Source organism: Cynocephalus volans, chromosome 6 (assembly GCF_027409185.1).
Source record: "Cynocephalus volans isolate mCynVol1 chromosome 6, mCynVol1.pri, whole genome shotgun sequence".
Lineage (NCBI taxonomy): Eukaryota > Metazoa > Chordata > Mammalia > Dermoptera > Cynocephalidae > Cynocephalus > Cynocephalus volans.
This window is the reverse complement of record NC_084465.1, coordinates 49,129,473-49,148,502: the sequence shown is the minus strand read 5'-3', so window position 1 is coordinate 49,148,502 and position 19,030 is coordinate 49,129,473. Positions and strand designations below refer to the sequence as shown.

Here is a 19,030-nt window from a genome sequence, read left to right as displayed (position 1 = left end):
CATAAGTTGGAGTCTAGGGTAGAAAAAAGTACAAGTAGAGGTGAGGAGGGGGCCTAGGCAGGTGGGAAGGGCCAAAGACAAACTTAACCAACTTCACAGCACTGCTCAGGATCTGTCCTGTTGGCAACTGTACGTATTTTTCCACAGGACAGAAAACACCTGGAAATTGGTCCATAACCACTGTGAAACCTTCAGCACTGATACTGTAGCGTTAACATTATAAACAGAAGCATATTCTTAATATCCTTAGCTGCTCTCAGTAGTAATAAAAAGGCTCTTTAACATTGTTAAATAAACAAGATCTTATCTAATATCCTTCTCATTTAGTTTAGAAGATTACCAACATAAAAATAATCTCCAAAGAAGACAAAACATACAACACATCATACATCTTTCTAAAAAATTTAGGCAGAACATTATGAAGATCTGACATTTAGGAATTAATCACTAATCCTGATTTCAGGATCGTTTTGTTCTAGGAAGACCCACCACTGATTTTATTTAGAAAGTTGGGGTTCAGATAATTGTGGGGCAGCTCTGATCTTATATTGCACAAAAATCGCTCACTTACTTCCACATCTGTGAGTTCAAGTGTTTTTCTACCATGGAGTTTAGTGCGAATCGAAAACGATCCCATCTTCTATCAAACACATAGTACCCTCGTCCCATGAGGCGACTCCCGAATGAGCAAAACTGTGAGGAAAAAACATTTTAATTTTGATTACAGGTTAATAAGCTAATATAAACCATACAGAGAAAAATAAAATTTGCATAAAAACACACAGGGGCACAATTTTACTCAAAATAAAGAAGCAAATAATACCAAAGCCAAAAATATTTCTGCGGCTGCCGTAGTTGGAGCTCTAGATTTTCTGCAGAGCCTCACATTATAACTCAACAATAGCTACATTCAATCTTCCGTGGCACTGAGGGCTACATTCTCTACTCCCGGGATTGAGCCAGCATTTTGGGTTAAAAAACAAACGACAACAACCAGCAGTGAGGGTGATTTTTCAGCACCATCTGTTCACCACATCATCCATCTTTTCAAGGAACTCGGTGGCTCCCTGCTTCTCCACGCAGTGATGGAAACTGCTTGTTCTGATGTCCCGGGTCACACCTTTCCTATCCAATGTCAACAGAGCCACTTCCCTTCCAACCAGGCTAAATGCCTCCTTTCCCCAGTACTGGCCTCATCTCCACCGCACACCGGCCCTTGCAGGCTGCCCTGGGACACGTCGTGTCTGTAGGCCTTCCTCATGCTCGTCCCTCGGCCTGCCGTCTCCTTCCCTCTTCTCTTTGTTGGTTCCAATCCTCCCCTCTCTGTGCCCCAGTCAAGATCCTCAACTCCAGTGTCCCTCCTCTGATTAATCTTCCCACTGTAAACTCCCATGGCACACCCATATCACTTTTTACTACAGTTCACCTTGGAATCAGTATATGGCTGTTCTGTGTTATACACAACGATAACGCCCTCGTACCTGACTCAACTATCAATGTAGAGAGACTGGGGACCCCGTTTTCTTCCTCCTCAGTATAAGGATAGTAGGGATTTGGGCTAAAGAATGGATTGGGGATACAAGGTCCCACAAAATGTTTAAAGCAAACCACCACATTTAAAGCATATGGCTGAAATGTGGGCATTCAGATGTTTAATAAACACCATGTGAGTGTGATGTTAGGACAACTGGAAGGCCAGTAGGCAAGAATACAAGAAGCAGCCTCTGAGAAGGTGACACTTGGCTGGTCTAGGGTGCAGGCAAGTCTGCAGATGACTCTATAACTCAAATGCAGCTTCTCCCCCTTCCGCCAGGCCTCCCAGCAGCTCCCTGGCCTACAGCCCAGACACGGTGCTGGACTGGCACTCATTCCACACACCCGTCCTGGAACCAGCCTTGGAACAGTTCTCAGGAGGAAAGGCAAGACCTTCTCTTTGTTCTGTTTCTGCTTGTGTTTAGGGAGGTTTTGCATTAAAATCTTGCCACCCATCAAATCTGGTACTGCTGATGAAAAACACTCTTCTGCACCTTCATATTAAGTGCTTACTGAGCAAGCAAGAAAACATACAAAGGAAATTCTCCAACGGGAAAGCTGGTCCCCAGCAGCACGTGGGAGCTGTTCCAGGTCTAGACTTCATTTCTTCCTTCATCATCCCAATTGCTAAAGGGTACTAAGCGAGTGTTCATTATTAAAAATGATTTAATGTGTCAATTGGCCATGAGAGGAAGGACAAGCAAAGAAACAAATCCATGGCCTTTCCATTAAAACTGGCAAAACGTTAAGGGCACACAAATGCACCACGTCCAGAGTTTAGCTAATCCACTGCAGCCTGGCAGCTTGTCATTTGGACAAGTGTCTTGATGTATTCCAGCATCTGACCTTCTGGTAGAGCCTCGTATCTCTTTCAGACTTGGGAGCTGGAGGCACCTTTTTGTCTTCACTACCTATGTACCTGATTCCACACAGATGCAAGGCTAGATGGCCCCGAGAGGCTCCTGTTCCTACATGGCATATTATGCCCTCAGTAGAGCTGTAGATCCTCACTGCATTGGCCATGGTGGCAGACCCCACTGGTTGCCAACCTTGCCAGCTGTCATCCACTCCCAGCTCTTGCTGTCTTTTCCTTGCTAACAGAACCACACTTTTGTTCTGATATCTGAGATGGAGCTGTAAACAGGGAAAATGGGTCTCCTCCCAGAACCCTGGGATGTGCCATGGCTGGTTTCATCCTGTGCCACTGCAATCCCTTCCTTCTCTGCCATCGATCAGTCTAGGAATGTGCACGTGACCCATCTCTGGGTGATATAAGGGGAAATCTGCTGGGGCTTTCATCGGAAGATTTTCTTTCCTAATGTAAGACAGCATCTTGGAAGATGACCTCTTTTCTGTTTGTCCCTTTTCATCCTGTGTAGAATGCTACTGGGCGAGAATGTGATATTGGAGCTGTGGCAGATGCATTGAGACCATGCATGAAAGGTGAATAGAGTTGCAGAGATTGTTGCTCTGCTTCATGACATTGTGGAGAAGCAGAACCAAGCTTGGAAGCACCTACCTCTAGACTTCTTGCTATGTGAGATAATTAAATGGGCTCAGTGCTTGTGCCATATGAAATGAGTTTTCCAGTACTGGCAGTCAAAAGCATTCCTAATCATCTCTGACTATTTCTGTTGGTGAGCCGTGGGTAACCATCATCCCCAGAAACAAGTGAATTTGGCTTTTATTCATCACACAGATAGAAGGAAGGAGGGACTTTATCTTGACGCAGGATTGATTTTGCTTACACAGTCCCTGAGATCTACAGATAGTCAAAACTAACCTGCAGGGCTCAAGCTGGCACCATAGTAAACTGCCATGGGGTCGCATGTTCCAGGCCCCCTGCATTGGGCTCTGTGATGTTAGCACCAGGCGTTCCCTTCTCAAGAGCTCGTGTGGCAAACATGAACAAGCCTCCAGCTGATGCCTCCTACTTCTCCCTTCAGTTTCAATGAACTTCTGAGTTGTTAAAGTGGACTCACTCAAGGAATTGGAACAAAGGTGCCCTTTCTGTTAACTGGCAATCATACTGACATGAAATGCTTTCTCTTTCCCTCTGTAACACACACACACTTACACACACATTCAGTTCTGGTGCCATATGGTCACACTTACTAATAACAATAAAACTTAGAATCAACAGGGGAGAACCCCAGCAGGGGCTGGCACCTGACACACTGCTGAGACAGACGGTTTCCAGAGCAGGTGGGCCAGGCTAACTCCGTCAGATCTTTTTTTGGCAGCTGGCTGGAACAGGGAACCAAACCCTTAGACCTTGGTGTTACAGGGCTGCATGCTAACAAACTGAGCTACTTGGCCAGCCCTGGACATCAGAGGCTCCATATTAGATGGGCCAGGCCAGAAGATCAGCTCCCAAGTGCACTTATATAAACACCATTTCTCAAGCATTCTTGCTTCTGGGTGGACCACAAATACTCAGGATTATAATTAGCTGGGAGCGCTTTCCCTTCCTCCTGTGACATTCAAGGGTCTTTCTAAGGCAATCATTCCACCTTAGGCTACTGATGGCCTTTCCTTAGGAATGTGTGCCTCTGGCATGGCCAAGTAAGTGCCTGCAGAGCACAGGGGAAGACGCATGGAAGGGAATGGAGGGGGCCTACCGCGAGAGGCCTGGGGTGGTGCGTGGAGAACTGACAGTCTAACTTCTCGGATTCGTCGGCTCCGTCCATCTCCCCTTCATCACTGGACAGCCGGCTGGCGAGGTCCCCTCCAACTGGGGGCAGAGGGGGCTCTGGAGTGTAGCCGCTGTGATTTGAAGATGCACTGCTGCTTATGCTATTTGCAGATGATGGTCTAAGGGCAAGGGGGGAGAACAAACAGAATCAACTTTTTGGAGCTAACAAGTTGCACCCGGTTTAATGGCACTCAGAAAGCAGCTGATTAGCCTTGCCAATACGTCAGTAGGGGCAGGTCGACAGCAGCTTTGCACAAGGGAAAAAATGAAGGCTGAAGGGTTAGCAGTGACCAGGTCTCTGTGGTGACCCAGTTGAGTTAGGGTCTTCCCTGCTTGTTGCCTCTGGGACAGAACATAGGAATGAGGGAAAAACCCAACAGTGAAAGCAGGGTGTAAAATACAGGAATGGGACAGAGAGTAAATTTAACCTAAAGCGAGTCTTCTAAGAATTCAGTTATAACTATTTGTATTTGCCACATAGGTTCTTCCCTTTGAAAATGGAACCTGACAGGAAGATAAACCAGGTAAACAAGATCAGACCAATCAACAAAATATCAGTCATGAAGAAACACAGTACTTTACTACTAAACTATGACTTTATGAAATTGTTATTATACTGGCATGAAAAAAGGTTTTGTCCCAGTGATGGGCCACTAGTCCCTTACCCCACAGCCATGCCTGTTTCTTAACACTGAGCCATGTGTAGTTTAATTGTATCTTCTGAGGATGAGTTGTTCAATTTAATTTTTGACAAGCCACTTTACCCACTGCCTGGCATGATTGGCTCATAGTAGGTGTTGAAGAGATATTTTTCTCAATGAAGAAATGGATGAATTCCATGTGTATAAAACAATACAACAGATGCCATCTCAATTATGGCTAAGCTTATAAAAAAAGCAATGTCACAATAAGAGGTAGCACGACATGCTTCCTAAGCAGTAAAAAAGAAAACCAGGCAAAACCAAAAACAAACACATCTGCATTCGTAGAAGAATAGAAGAGGAATAGTCACAGTTAATTGTTAGTAGTTTTTACTATTTCTCTACTTTCATCAAGTGCTTGAACAGGGATAGGTGGCAAAGATAGGGAGAAAAAGAAGTTTTGTAGAAAAAAATATCAAGATTTTAAAAAACAATTGCTTTTCTGCTTTCTGCTTTGAAAGCTGCCCTGTTACATCACATAAGCAGCACTGCGGATTTGTTGCCCTTCTCTCCATTTTCACTCTGGATTCTTTGTTGCATTGAGATCCTTTTAGGTCTAAAATACCTGAATTCAAACCAGATCCCAAAAGTACAGTTACTTAAAAACAAAGCCACAAGCGTGGAAACAACCCAAATGATCATCAACAGATGAATGAATAAACAAAATGTGGTACACCCCACAATGGAATATTATTCAAGCCTTAACAAGGAATGACATTCTAATATAAGCTACAATATGGATGACCCTTGAAGGCACCATGCTAGATGAAATAAGTGAGACACAAAGGACAAATATTGTATGATGGGGTACTTAGATGAGGTACCCAGACAGAAAATAGAACAGTGGTTATCAGGAGCTGGGGGTACAGAGTTTCAACTGGAGATAATGAAAAAGCTCTGGATGCTGATGGTGGTACGGTTGTGCAACATTGTGAATGTACTTAATGCCACTAAGTTGTATGCTTAATAATGGCTAAAATGGCAAATTTAATGTTATGTATATTTTACTACTAAAACACAGGAAAACAAGGCCACAGGTAGTTTTTCAGTATTATTAAAGAAATTTGTTGGGATGACAATTTATTATTGACTCTCACCTTCCCATACATAAAAAAAAAAGATGCCATTTATTCTGCCTGTTAGAAGTCTATAGTCCAAAGAACACATCTCCCCAGGCTTTCCTCAATACCTATTCTTCTGTATCAAGAGGGGAAATAGTGCTATTGCCTGCTTATAGCTGAAGACCCCAATAGTAAAATAATTTAGATGATGCTGAAACATATTAAGAAAACAGCATCCATAATTCTGCTATCCAAGATCAAATGCTATTAGCATTTTGATTTATAACCTTCCAGACTTCTTTACTATGCATACACATGGACATGGATTATTTTTTTTGTGTGTGTGTGTGTGTGGAGGGCAGCTGGCCAGTACAGGAATCCAAACCCTTGACCTTGGTGTTATCAGCACCACACTCTACCAAGTGGGCTAACTGGCCAGCCCCTGGACATGCATTTTTAAGTAAAAACTGGATCATACTGTATTTACTATTTAGAGACTTTTAAAAAAACCTAGTGATGTTGTAAAAATCTTTCCATGTATAGAACTATACCATTTAAAATATTCCCTAGTAATTTATAGTACAGATATATCATAACTTACTTAACTAATCTTCTATCAATGAATATTTCAGTAGCTTCCAAACTTTTTAATAGGCTCTTTTTTGGAGTCCTCCTCATCATGCTAGGACCTCCCTGTTCTGCAGGAGATAAAAATTGAGCTGGATTTTGTTAAGTATGATAATAGTATCACGGTTATATTGGAAATTATATTTACTTTTTTTTTTGAAATTATATTTACTTTTTAAGGATGTATCCAGAAGTCTTTAGAAGTGAAATGCCATGGTATTTGCAATTTACTTCAAAATACATCATTAAAAATGTAGACAAAGCAGATATAATTTCAAAATATTAATATAACGACTGTTAAAACTAGGTATGTGGGTGTTGTACTATTCTCTACTTTCTGTACATGGGAAAAATTTCATAACAAAAAGCAAAAAGAAAAAGTTAGTAGTACAGGTATATGTAAAGTTGCAAAAGAACTTCCTTTTTTTTTTTTGGGTATTTCTATTTTTTCCGGCTTTATTGAGATATTTTATATTTTATATACTATATAAGTAAAATCATAAATATTTAAGGTGTACAATGTGATGACTTGATATATGTATATATTGTGAAATGATTACCACAATCAAGTTAGTAAACATATCCACAACTTCACATAGTTATCATGTTATATTCATTGTGAGAACACATGAGATCTACTCTCTTAGCAAATTTAAGTATACAATACAGTATCATTAATTGTAGTCACCATGCTGTATATTAGATCCCCAGAACTTTCATCTGATCACTGAAAGTTGCCCAACATCTCTCCATTTCCCTCCCTCAGACCCTGACAACCAGCACTCGATTCTCTGTTTTTATTAGTTTGACTTTTTAAAATTCCACATATAAGTGGAATCATACAGTACTTGTCTTTCTCTGTCTGACTATTTCACTTATCATAATGCCCTCACAGTTCATCTATGTTGTCAAAAACAGCAGGATTTCCTCCTTTTTTAATGGCTGAATAATATTCCATGGTATGTATATAACACATTGCCTTTATCCAGTCATCAGTCAATAGACACTTAGGTTGTTTCCATGTCTTTTTTTCTTATTACTATATCTATCATCATACAATGTAATCATTTCTTGTGGCCCTTTACCAATTTCTCACTAACGCCCTTCCCCCTTCTCTTTTCCCACCTGCAGTGGCCTCAGTGTTTCCATATCTTGACTCTAGTAAATAATGCTTCAGTGAACATGGAACTGTGAAGAACGTCCTGTTAGACAGGGCAGATGGATCAACACATGTATCTCTCTCCCTCTCAAAATGTTACTAAAATGATAGTAAAGGGATCAAAAAAAAGCATTAGCTCTAAAGAACAAAGAGATCAGCAGAGCTATATAGATAGTTATTATGATGACTTCCCAACATCTATTTAACACCTAAACCAATAATAGGAATCTCTTTCATCTTGTTTGCTAATGATTGGTTTAGAAAAAGGGATGAGAAATAAAATTTATTTTTTGAGTGGGGGGCCTTTTGGAAAGATTTTTCTCACTTTTAAAAAGAGACACAAGGTGGGGGATGTTGATAGTGGGGGAGGCTATGTACGTGTAGGGGCAGGAGGTATATGGGAAGTCTGTGTACCTTCCGCTCAATTTTGCTGGGAACCTAAAATGGCTCTAAAACAGAGTCTATTAAGGACAGAAAAAAAGAGGGATACAAGGAAAAGGTGGTCCCCAACTTCATCTGAACCTTGTTATATCCGGATGTTCATGGAATTGGGGGAGCCATCTTGCTATAGGATTTTGAGGATGAAGCCACAAGACTGAAAGGGTGGAATAAAAGGACAGCAAAGGGTAGCCAATCTCTGATCTGTGGGGACTGATGCTCCTTCATCTCTGGACTTCTTGTCACATGCAATAAGAAATTTTATAATTATTTAAGCATATGGTAGTCTAGGTTTTCTGCTACTCGTACCTGAAACTTCCTAACTGAAACAAGCATGAACAAGAAATTTTAGCCTATTTTTAGAAGACAGAATATAGCTGGAGAACTGTTAACTGATGGGGAAGGAGATGACCTACCACAGAACCTCTGAGAAGCCAGGCAACTGGACCTACCAAGAGCTGCAAAAGTCATGGGTGAGGTGAGGACTAAATACAGTGGGTTGAAAGTCTAAATATATAGAAGGTGGACCTACAGGTCATTTCTACCACCTCACACAACCAAATGACTCATTATTGTTTCTGCCAGGTCACCTTTCTCCCCACCCTGTCAACTTTCTAACAAGAGAACAAAGGTTTGCTCTCCAGAGAAATGGATTAGTCTCTGGACACAGGGCCATCAGGCTCAGCAGAGGGTAGGAGTGAGCACAAGACTGGACAGAGCGTACCTGTGGTCTATCCTTATGCAGGGCTCCCAGAATGCCTACTGCCAGGCACATCGCCAGGCAGGATTCTTTCCTTGAGAAGCCAGCCCCAGAGATGAGGTTTCCAGATCTCACATTTGGAAATCCTCAAACAAAAGGCTGATTGGTGCCTAGATGTCCTTTTGGTCGATAGTCCCACACATATGTGACTTCCAATCAGCCTGTTAGAGCCTCTCTTCTAAATGTGATTGGTAGGAATCACCCAAGATTCCTGGAGCATCTCCATCATGAGACTGACCAACTAAACATCAAAGACATGAAGACACAAATGAAACAAACCCGGAGGAAATGAAAATAATGAAGGAAAGAGGAAACACTAAAAAACCTATCTTCAAAGATATCAGGAGGATACTACCTCTGAAAAATGACAGTATCTTGTAGGATATTACAATAAACAGATAAAAAAAGAACCAGATCTTAAAATAAAAAAAAGGTATCATAAATTGATTATTTAATATACAATTTTGAAGGTAAAGTAAAATAAAATCTTTTAGAGAGTAGAACAAGGAGATTAAGAGGCAAGAGAAGAAAAGAGGTAAGAGAATTAGAAGATCAGAGCAAAAGGTCCAACATCCAACTAATATGAAATCAAGAAAGAGAGAATAAAGACAACAGTGGGGAGAAAATTATCCAACACGTAACACAGGAACATATCGCAGAACAGAACAGGAATTTCCAGATTGAATAGGTCTACTACGTGCCCAGTACAATGAAGGAGAAAAGAACTATATCAAGGATGATCCCTGTGAACTTTGAGAGCCACAGGCTTCAGAAATAAAAGCTGGACATGTGCAAGGTAATGGTAATCAGAATGATATCAGACTACTTGATAAAACCTTTTGATGTTAGAAGTCAATGGAAAAGTGTCTTCAAAATTCCGTAGGGAAATAATTTTCAATCCAGTTATATACTCTGAGAGATTATCAATTAAGTGTGAGGGTAGAATAAAACATTTTCAGGTATGCAGGGATTCTAAAAATTGACCTCCCATGCATCTTTCTTAATGCATGAGATACTCCATCAAAGTAAAGGTGCAAACTAAGAAAGAGGAAGGCAACAGGACCCAGCAGACAGGTGCGCTAACACAGACCGGATGAAGAGACGCTCCCGGATGGCAGGAACGACTATATTTCATCATAAGTCTTCTAGTACTATTTGATTTTTGAATCATGCACCTATATTACTTTGATTAAAAAAATGAAGTTTATTTAAGAAAAAAAATGGTTGAAGCAGTCAATAGTAAGTTATAGTTGCCAGATAAAAGGGGAGAAGAGATGAGCGGAGGAGATTCCTGGGGAATAAAGCTGAGTGTGGAAACTTCTCTATCCCAGAACCGGCTCTGAGAGCACAGAGACAATCAGGAACGTATGATGAAGGACACATGTGTGTACATGCATGCTGGGAAGAAGGAGCTCTGAATCGGTTCCTCTTTAGGCTCATTTCAGGTGGTGGATGCTTTTGGGACCTCCCAGCTCTGACTGCTGTACCCCAGGCTGGAACATGGTGGGAAGGAGTTCACTGGAACCTGCCCGTCTCAGAAAACACAAGGCTTTGGTGAGGAGGGATGGCAAATGGGACAACTAGTCATGAGAAAGTGTGGACAAGGTCCCTCAAGATTGTTTAGTTGCCATCCACTCTTTCCCCCTGGCCCATCTCCTCTCCGTTTGCCAGTCTGGTCTAAAGACGAAGTATATGATGATGGGTCCCTGCCCAGTCCCACACTTAGAGGAAGTCCCACCCGCCCGTTGCAGAAGCATAGTCTGCCTGAGTGCTTTGGGGAAGAGAGTGGAAGGTGACTGACCTTAACTTAGTCCTCACTATGCGCCAGGCACGTCACTTACACTTTCTCATCCCAGATACCCACTGCCTGGGGTGAATGAAACTATCATCTACCTTTCAGAGATGAGGAAATTGGTAGCAAAACTAATAAGAAACGAGGCTTTTTTTGCACCTGTCTGCTTGACTTCAAAGCCCCCCAGATTGAGAAATGGATGTAGAAAAAGCACAGGGACAAACAAATTGAGAAGAGAGATGGCTTGCATTTTGTCAATAACTGAAGCTGCTTTCACTGGAGACTCATCCCTGCCCTTTTCAGGGATCTAAGACCTTCTGCCTCTCTCCGCACTGCCCTATCAGTGTAAGATTCATTAGATTTTGCCACATTCTACTTTAGACTGGATGTGTGAGCGACCATGAGGCAGAGGGGAATGTATCTGGATCTTGCTGGCACTGGCTTCCAGAGCTGCTGGAAGCTCCCTGAGGGCACAGACTGTTCTGTCACAGCCAGGTTGACCCCCTGCCTCCTCCCCCTTTCCAACAGAGGCCTGAAGGGTTTGGCTGGGCTACCCATCCACAGTCCTTGGCCTCTTTGGGGCAAGCAATCTGTTCCCTTAGAATTGGGGGCAAAGAAACAGAGCATGCAGGTGTGTTATTCAAGGGCCCTCAGGTTGGGGACAGAGGCTCGGAGGGTGGGTATATGGAAGTCAGGTAGCACCAAAGTCTTCATGTACTCACACTGCTTTCCATTGAATGCCATCACCACTTATTAGCAGTTACCATTAATTGAGTGTCTATTATGTATTTGGTACTTAATCACTTAACTCTTATTAGCTCCATTTTACAGATGAGCAATCTGAGGCTAGAGAAGCTAAGAACCATGACCAAGCTTATCTAGTTAAAATAGAGTTGAGATTTCCACTTCAAATCCTGTTCTAACCCTTCTTATTAAACTTTAATTTTTCTAATTCTATACCCAAGTTCCTTTTTTAGCAATCCTTGACAAGAATGGGTTGCAATTCAAGAATATGAGAACTAAAATATTTTCAAGGTTACCAAAAAATTATGTACAAAATAAGTTCACAGATGTTAGCATTTCCTACAAAGGGAATTCACAATAGGGAAGGGATTATGGTAATTCTATTCATGTGTGATAATGTTTTATTTTTTTCCCAATTACAGGTAATTAGTGTAGATGAAGTATCTATCATATATATCATTAATATGAGTAAATAAAGGTTTTTGCAAGTTTTGTGTGATTACAACATTAAACTCTGTGCTTTTTCAATCTTTGACTGCATGGATCTCATCCTAACCTAAAATAAGTGCAAAAAGACATTCTTCTGTATTAACTTTGGAAGAGAGTTCTGGTGCCTATCACAACCTTGAACGTGATTCTGTTACCAAACTTTGTATGTTCTCCTTTGCCTCACAACCTGCCTTTCCAAAAAACATTCTTTTTGCTGATTAACCCAACCCTCCCTTTCTTCTGCTTCCCTAAGAGAACATAAACGCCTGGCATTTCTTTAGAGATGAACATTCCCCTGAAAATTAAACCAAAAAGGAAGAGAACAGAGAAGATCTTTAAGGCTCCACTGCCTGTTTTATTTCTCAACGGCTGCTCTCTTGTTTCTCTCTTAAGCCATGTACCACCGCTTGGGTGAGAAGTGTCTTCACCAGTCAAAAATCGATGGAGAGACGTATAACAAAATGGGTTCCCTAGAGTCCTTGGGGAATCCAAGGCAGTCACATGAAGGGTCTGGGGGACAATGGTTCTGGGATGTGTGTGTCGAGAAGAGGGCTGAGTTCGCTTCAGGTGGAGGCAAGTCTGCTTTCACATTGGGTACCATGTAAGGATGTGTTGGAATGAAAATGTTCAGCAGCTACAAAGAAGTTTGAAAGCTGCTGTGTATAGAATTGAAGCCCCTCTCAGAAGTTTGGAATAGAATTGTCTCCATTCTAAAAGAAGGGTAATATCCTTAACCAACAGCCAGCATTACAGTGAGAAGTAATTATAAGGTGATCTTGCAAAGTGACGAGTGGCATGTCAACAATGGCAATGACACGACAATGGTTATGGCGATGGGAATGTGTGGGGTGGCAATTCCATCTGACTGCATCCCCTGAATGCCTGAGGCCAAGCTCGGCCATAACCACAGAAGGACTCTGGCTGTCAAACTGGGTCAGACGTGCACCAAAGGGAAGGACATGAGGGTGAGAACTTGGTAGAGGAAGAACCACTATCGCCAAATGATTGTTCTTGCTTTAAAAATCAGCTCCCTGCCCTTCTTTTATAACTATGTTCTCTCAAAGCCTACTTGCTTACTGGAATATTACCCTTTTAAGACTCACACTGTATATATAAGAAATCATTAGGTAATTGATTCTGTCTGTACCTCTCACAGAGTATTAGTAATGTTTCCTTTTTATGAAGATTATGGATATTTGAGTCTTTTTGAAAAAATGGAATCCTTTAGCAGCTACATTTGAGTCTTATCTCATTTCCTAAACCCTAAATTCTTGAAAAGCAGAGTCTGGTATCATTCATCTCTGTATCCCTGCTTGAGAGTACCTAACGTGGTAACTTGCTTATGGAGCAAGCACTCCATAAATATTTTTGAATGAATGGTTCCCTGTTCCATTATCTGGAAATTGCTCCACTGTCCATCAAAACAGAATGCGTGGATTTTAAAATGCTCTTAATGCAAATGAGTATTAATTCTGTTTTCTGGTCTTTCCTTTCTGTCCAGGACAACTGAATAAAACTCCAGGCAGGTGGCTCAGAAAAGCAGCTTTCTTAGTATGGACAGAAATGTTAAGGACAAACAGCCTCTACTGTGCCAATTTCCCCTTCATCCTGATTATAGGACAGTTGTCGAAAAAGTCCACAAAATATTGTGGCACAAGGGTGGGCATGGTCCAGTGAGCTTCTAAGGTGTGCACTCACCTAGGTGTCCTCACTGAGCTCCACGAATCTTCAATGAATATAAAAGCCTGGCGGCTGATGTATCAGCCTTCCAGGTATTTATTTTCAGCTTACTCTTGCTCTGTAAAAACACACACTGTCTGATATAAAGTCTGCTGCTGCTGCTGACAATGATGATGACAGTGATGATGATAATGGTGACAAGACTAAAATCTGTTGAACACTATGTGGCAGGCACTGGGCTGAGCCCCTTAGGCACATGATCTCATCTAAACTTCACCATTGCCTTAAGAGGTAGTACTGTTATGACTCCCACTTAACACATGATCAGAATACACACCATGAACCCAGCAGGGTAAAGTCACTTGACCAAGGACTCAGGGCTGCTATCACTAAGGCAGTACTTACCTAGGAAGTACAGAGTTAGGTGGCCGGGATTTTGTAGGCGATGTAACTTTCAGTTCTGGCCCAGAACTCCCTGAAGATCCTGGCAGAGAACCCTGCGCCGGCCCGGGTTGGTTTGGTAGTATTTCCCTTGTGGAAGCCAGGAGATGCTCTTTATCTTTAACTTCTTTTTCCCGGGACTTGGCTTTGTGTTCCGCCAGGAGGAGGTCAAATTGCTTTTTCCGGCCTGGGACTGCTCTCCGATGGCTTAGCGAATGTGTCTAAGGAGAAGAGAGATGAAAAGCACAGCCTCTTTGATCAGCACATAAACCTGCTTCCCCAGGCCCTCCATTTCAGAAATAGCAATTCATGGGAATTTAGAGGTGCTTGAAAAGTCAACTTCAAGGCAACAGCTCCTGTTCTGTGGCTAGGAAGAGGCAGAGACCACACAAACGCAAACCATGCCCTACACTCCTGGTGTTAAGAAGCCAAAGCTTCCTCCAAAAAATGGCCTAAGATGACGAGCTTCAGTGCAGAACCCATGGAAACCTCTCTGATGAAAGGCAACCGCGAGGGAATGCTAGCGTTAATCCAGGTGCAGGTGGGAGGCTCGATGCGGCCCAGAGAAACAGAGCCTCCAAGCAGAGAGGGCCATAGCCTCGATCCCAAGAAGCACTAGCAGGTCAGTAGGAAATATGGGCTTCGGGCTACCCAGTGGCAGCCGTCTTGTGCCAGCTGCTCCCCTGGCCACCCCAGTGTGGCTGGATCAGGGGCGCGGCTTATCATCCTCCCCTCCAGGGCTGCCTTTCAGGGCGCTGCCGCCGCCGCCGCCGCGCTCCTGCATACATTAAAACGTAGCAGGCTTCAGAACCGCCTGTGAGTGCCTATAAATACAATTTACTGTCTGGCCTCACAAGTAACAGGGGAAGCCTAGTTTTTTTTTTTTTTTTCTTCTTAAAAAGCCAGCCAGCTTGAGGCAGGCACTCTGCTACCATGGATGAGAAGAAAGCATTTCCCTTACAAAGAACAGCTGGGGGTCATGTCGAGGTTCCACACCCTGCCGTGTGCAGAGAGTGGCATGCAAACATTTCGACAAAGGCCCCAGCGAGAGCAGGAAGTATTTTTTATGGAAAGAGAAATACCTTGCAGGTGAGGGATCTTGTGCAAGGTTTCTTTGTCTCGGGATCCAATACTCCACAGTGTTTATTTGGGTCAAATTCTCTCTCTGGTTTAAGAAACAAACAAAAAATATAAGAAAAAAGGAGACTAAGTAGGATTTGGCATTAAGACTACATGAAAAAAAAATGCACATTTGCACCAACAAGTGAGACATTGTCAGGCAATCTGTTTTTTTGTTGTTGTTTTTTAACCAGCTGCTAAAATGCTTCAAGAACCGTTCAGGGGCAAATGGTGCTCCCCTCTGAACCCAGAGATCCCAAGTCCAGCTCCGGTGGGAGTGCCCAAGCAGCACGGCTGGGGAATAGGGTGGGAGTGGGCACTGGAAGGGGAGGAGCCCTGCTGCTCTTCAGCTTTATTTGACTTGAAACAGGTCCTGCGCACTTTGGGCATCACTGGCTGCAGACTAGGGAGGCCCACGACCCAAGCCACTTTTTCCTGGGCTGCTCCAAGAGGACACACACCCCACCCTCGCCCCTGCCTTCCTTGTAGTTTTAGCCACTTAAGTGGGAGATTATTTCTTGACATGTCAGTGTGACCTGCCTCTCTCATGCCTTACAAAGTCCTCAGCACAAGCCCCTCAGCAAAGCTATCTTCACAGCCTCACTGACCAGAAAGATTGGTTACCTGACTCAGGAACATTCTGGCAGTGTCCCAGGCAGGGGCAGGGGCTGTGTGCCTTAGTGCAGCTGAACTTGAAGGTGCACAGACATCAGGGGCTGCTAATCTCACTGCTTTCTCTGCCCCAACCCTGAGCCTGATGCTCCAAATGGGAATAAGACAGGGCATGTGGCCCTGGGGATGAAGGATGGCCAGTGGGGAGGCCAGGCTTTCCCCAGATCCTGCCTTTCAACTGGACTGTTGGTGACAGCTCATGTGGAGGTTACGACTAAGGAACCTGTTCTTTTTATGCCCATCTTGGGTTCTTCACCCTTTCTGGGATGACAAAAATGCTCCCCTCACCTGGAAAATAAGGGGACCCTTTAGACTTTAAAGTTGCACCTCTTAGACAGCCTTTACCATTTCTGGAAGACACCCAGCAAAATACCTAAGTTTTGCCAAGCAGGAACGACACAGTTTTCTGGGCACGTGGGAGGCCAGTATTGGTGTCGGTGGAGGTAGGGGGTGTACAGAAACTTGGTGGAGAGTCCTTAAGGGCCTTGAATGGCTGTAAACTCAAGAGAGCTTACCTAACCAGGGAAACCGTCTGAAATTGGTGGAGTAAACTGAGCACAATAAATGAATGTGTTCTATTTTCAAAAGAAGGTTTGGCGTCATGGGGATGTTACAACAGTGGTGCTGACTACGTGTGCAAGAAAACCATTCTCATACCCAAGATAGATTCCCGGTTGGTTATCAAATGCCTCCTTGCCCTTTTTTGCTTTTGTCCTTTTATTTTATTTTATTTTTTAGCTTCACCTTTAAGGAAAAAAATGCTTGGTCTGAGCTTTCTCTGCCCAGCGAGAAGTGAGGACCTGAGTGCCAGGCCCCAGGCTGCCCGGGATTGAGCTCTCCCGCTTGGGTCTTTCTAGTCAGGCCCATGCCCAGATCCATACCAGCACCTCATGTTGGCCTGGAATTGAGCTGGTTGTTGGCTGGGGTAGGAGCTGGCTGCCACATGTGAAAGCAAGGTAGAAACAAGCAAAAGACCCAATGAGACAAGACAACCAACAAAATGCAAAAACAAACAGCAAAAAAAAAAAAAAAAAATCCCCAAACAACTTCAGATGGGAGTGCAGGCTGGAAGCCCACGTCATGCCTCTGCTACGACAAGGAACCCACAGCTCCGGACACTGGGCCAGGCCTATTGGTTTTTCCAGGGATGCTGCCACCCACCTCTGTAGAGCAAACTGAACTTTCCATTCAGGAAGAGAGCCAGGAGTTGGGGGCTCCCACCCACGAGGTGAGGCCCCATTTGCTCAAAGAGAGCACCAGGCTCTACCTTTCTCTCTTGACAGTGGATGAGATTTGCAGGGTGCAATACTTATTTCATTTCAATGCTTTGGGCCTGAGGTACTTTTAGAGTTACAGATGTAAGAGAAAAACTAGAAATACAGATTATTTTTCAGTTAGGCATGGGCCTGACCGAAGTAGAAAATAAATATTACCCACAATTCTTGGGTGCTTAAAAATCATGCTCAAACCAGAGGAACAGTTTCTCTCTTATTGGGTGGCTTTCACTGTATTTTATTTTTTCTGGCCACTGTTAAGACAGTGTGCATGGTGTGTGAAGAAGTTATGAAGTTTATAGCTCTTCCTCGTCTTTTGGAGAAAGCAGAACTGCCAAGTGTAGTTCTACAACAGATCCAAAGCAAACACCATCCACATGGGGGCCTGTGAGAGGGCAACTGTCACCTAAAACAATGGCCAGGTGTGCCTTTCTGGGAACCCCAAATGCCTGCTCAGACAACCAAGGAGTGAACCTGAGACAGACCCCCTCCCCCAACACCCCATCTGCTGTGCCAGCCTGAGTGTTCCCAGTTGGGAATTCCAACCTGATTTTGGGGGAAAGGCAGTTGTAGCCCCAAATGTGGAATCAACCTAGAAACTTATGAGGTCAAAGGGCAGAAGTTGTATCTCCCTGTGCAGCCCAGTCGCTGATGGGGCTGTCTCTAGCATTCCTTGAGCCACTGTGAGATATCCTTGTGGGTTGTCCAACTTGACAGCAGTGAAGCTTCTGTGGAAGCCAGCAGAAGGTCAGCCTGTCAGCATGACATGGCTGCAGAGAACCACCTGCTAACAGGACCTTTGGAATCCACAGACTGTCAGGTTGGTGCAGAGCATCCTGCCTCCTGGGTCACTAGGGTAAGTCCTGCTAGAAACTGAACTGAGTGAGGACTTTATCTGCCTGGGGAATAAGAAAGCCAGTTCTCCCTTGCATTTTTAGGTGGGGATCCTGTTTGCAGGTAAACTCTGTATCCCCCTTAGAATGAAACACACCTGCTTAATTATAAGAATATATCACTCCCTGGTTATGGATGTGACTCCATTTCAGTCCAATCATAAGTGAGACTCTAATGATGCTGACACATACCTGAAAGTCTCCTGTAAGGCTTGTTGCTGTTTTTGGTGCCATTTTGGTGTTTCTTGTCTATGGTGGCTGACAGAATTCCTTTGCCATTTAAGATCTTCTCTGGTGAAGGTGGCACTGACTTGGACATCAAGACTGGCTTAATTAAAGGTGGGGTGGAGACAGCAGAGGACATGGTGGAGGAGGAGGTGATTGCAGTAGTGGTTGTAGAGTTCATTTTGACATTGGCACCATCTGCCTTTACTAGGTTAGGAATTTTCTCTAAACTGACTACAGGAACCGGAACGCTGAAAAATAAATGAACAAACACATACAATTGCCTTCTTTGATAAATCTGCTCCACTGAGGAGCTATACCAGCTTATCATGATCAGAACAGTTCCTTATCACTTATTTATACTCCTCCTATAAGCGAGCAGCATGATTCCAGTTTTGGTGGGAGAGATATTTGTGCCTTGGAAAGGACCAACAGGGGGTGAAAGGCTGGCACTGTGCCAGGGACAGCATCAGAGCCGACTGATGACTTTCCGTGCTGGGCTGTCCCCATAGATCCTGCAACTCCCCCATCCTCGGTCCCTCTACATTGACTGTGTCTGACACAGCACCTTGGGCAGAACAAGGCACCCGCTGCGGAACTCAGGAAGGATGCTCTCTGTCCCCTGAAGACTGTGCCACCGCTGAATCACGCCCCCTCCCCTCTTGCTCAGCCAGTCTCCCACCCTCGGCCTGACATCTGCTGAGCTCCAGAGTGCTGACAGGATCAC

The 19,030-nt window shown here is 43.6% G+C and overlaps 1 protein-coding gene across 1 annotated transcript in view; it reads right to left on the bottom strand.

Annotated features, from left to right (window-relative positions):
- The window catches only part of ATXN7L1 (ataxin 7 like 1), a 222,277-nt gene that overhangs the window by 9,779 nt on the left and 193,468 nt on the right, over nt 1–19,030 (bottom strand). The window contains exons 5-9 of the mRNA XM_063099843.1: nt 18,271–18,554; nt 15,203–15,285; nt 14,085–14,341; nt 4,155–4,347; nt 572–693 (exon numbers count right to left, since the gene is read on the bottom strand). Coding sequence (XP_062955913.1) covers nt 572–693; nt 4,155–4,347; nt 14,085–14,341; nt 15,203–15,285; nt 18,271–18,554 — 939 coding nt within the window. The remainder of the gene's footprint in view (nt 1–571; nt 694–4,154; nt 4,348–14,084; nt 14,342–15,202; nt 15,286–18,270; nt 18,555–19,030) is intronic.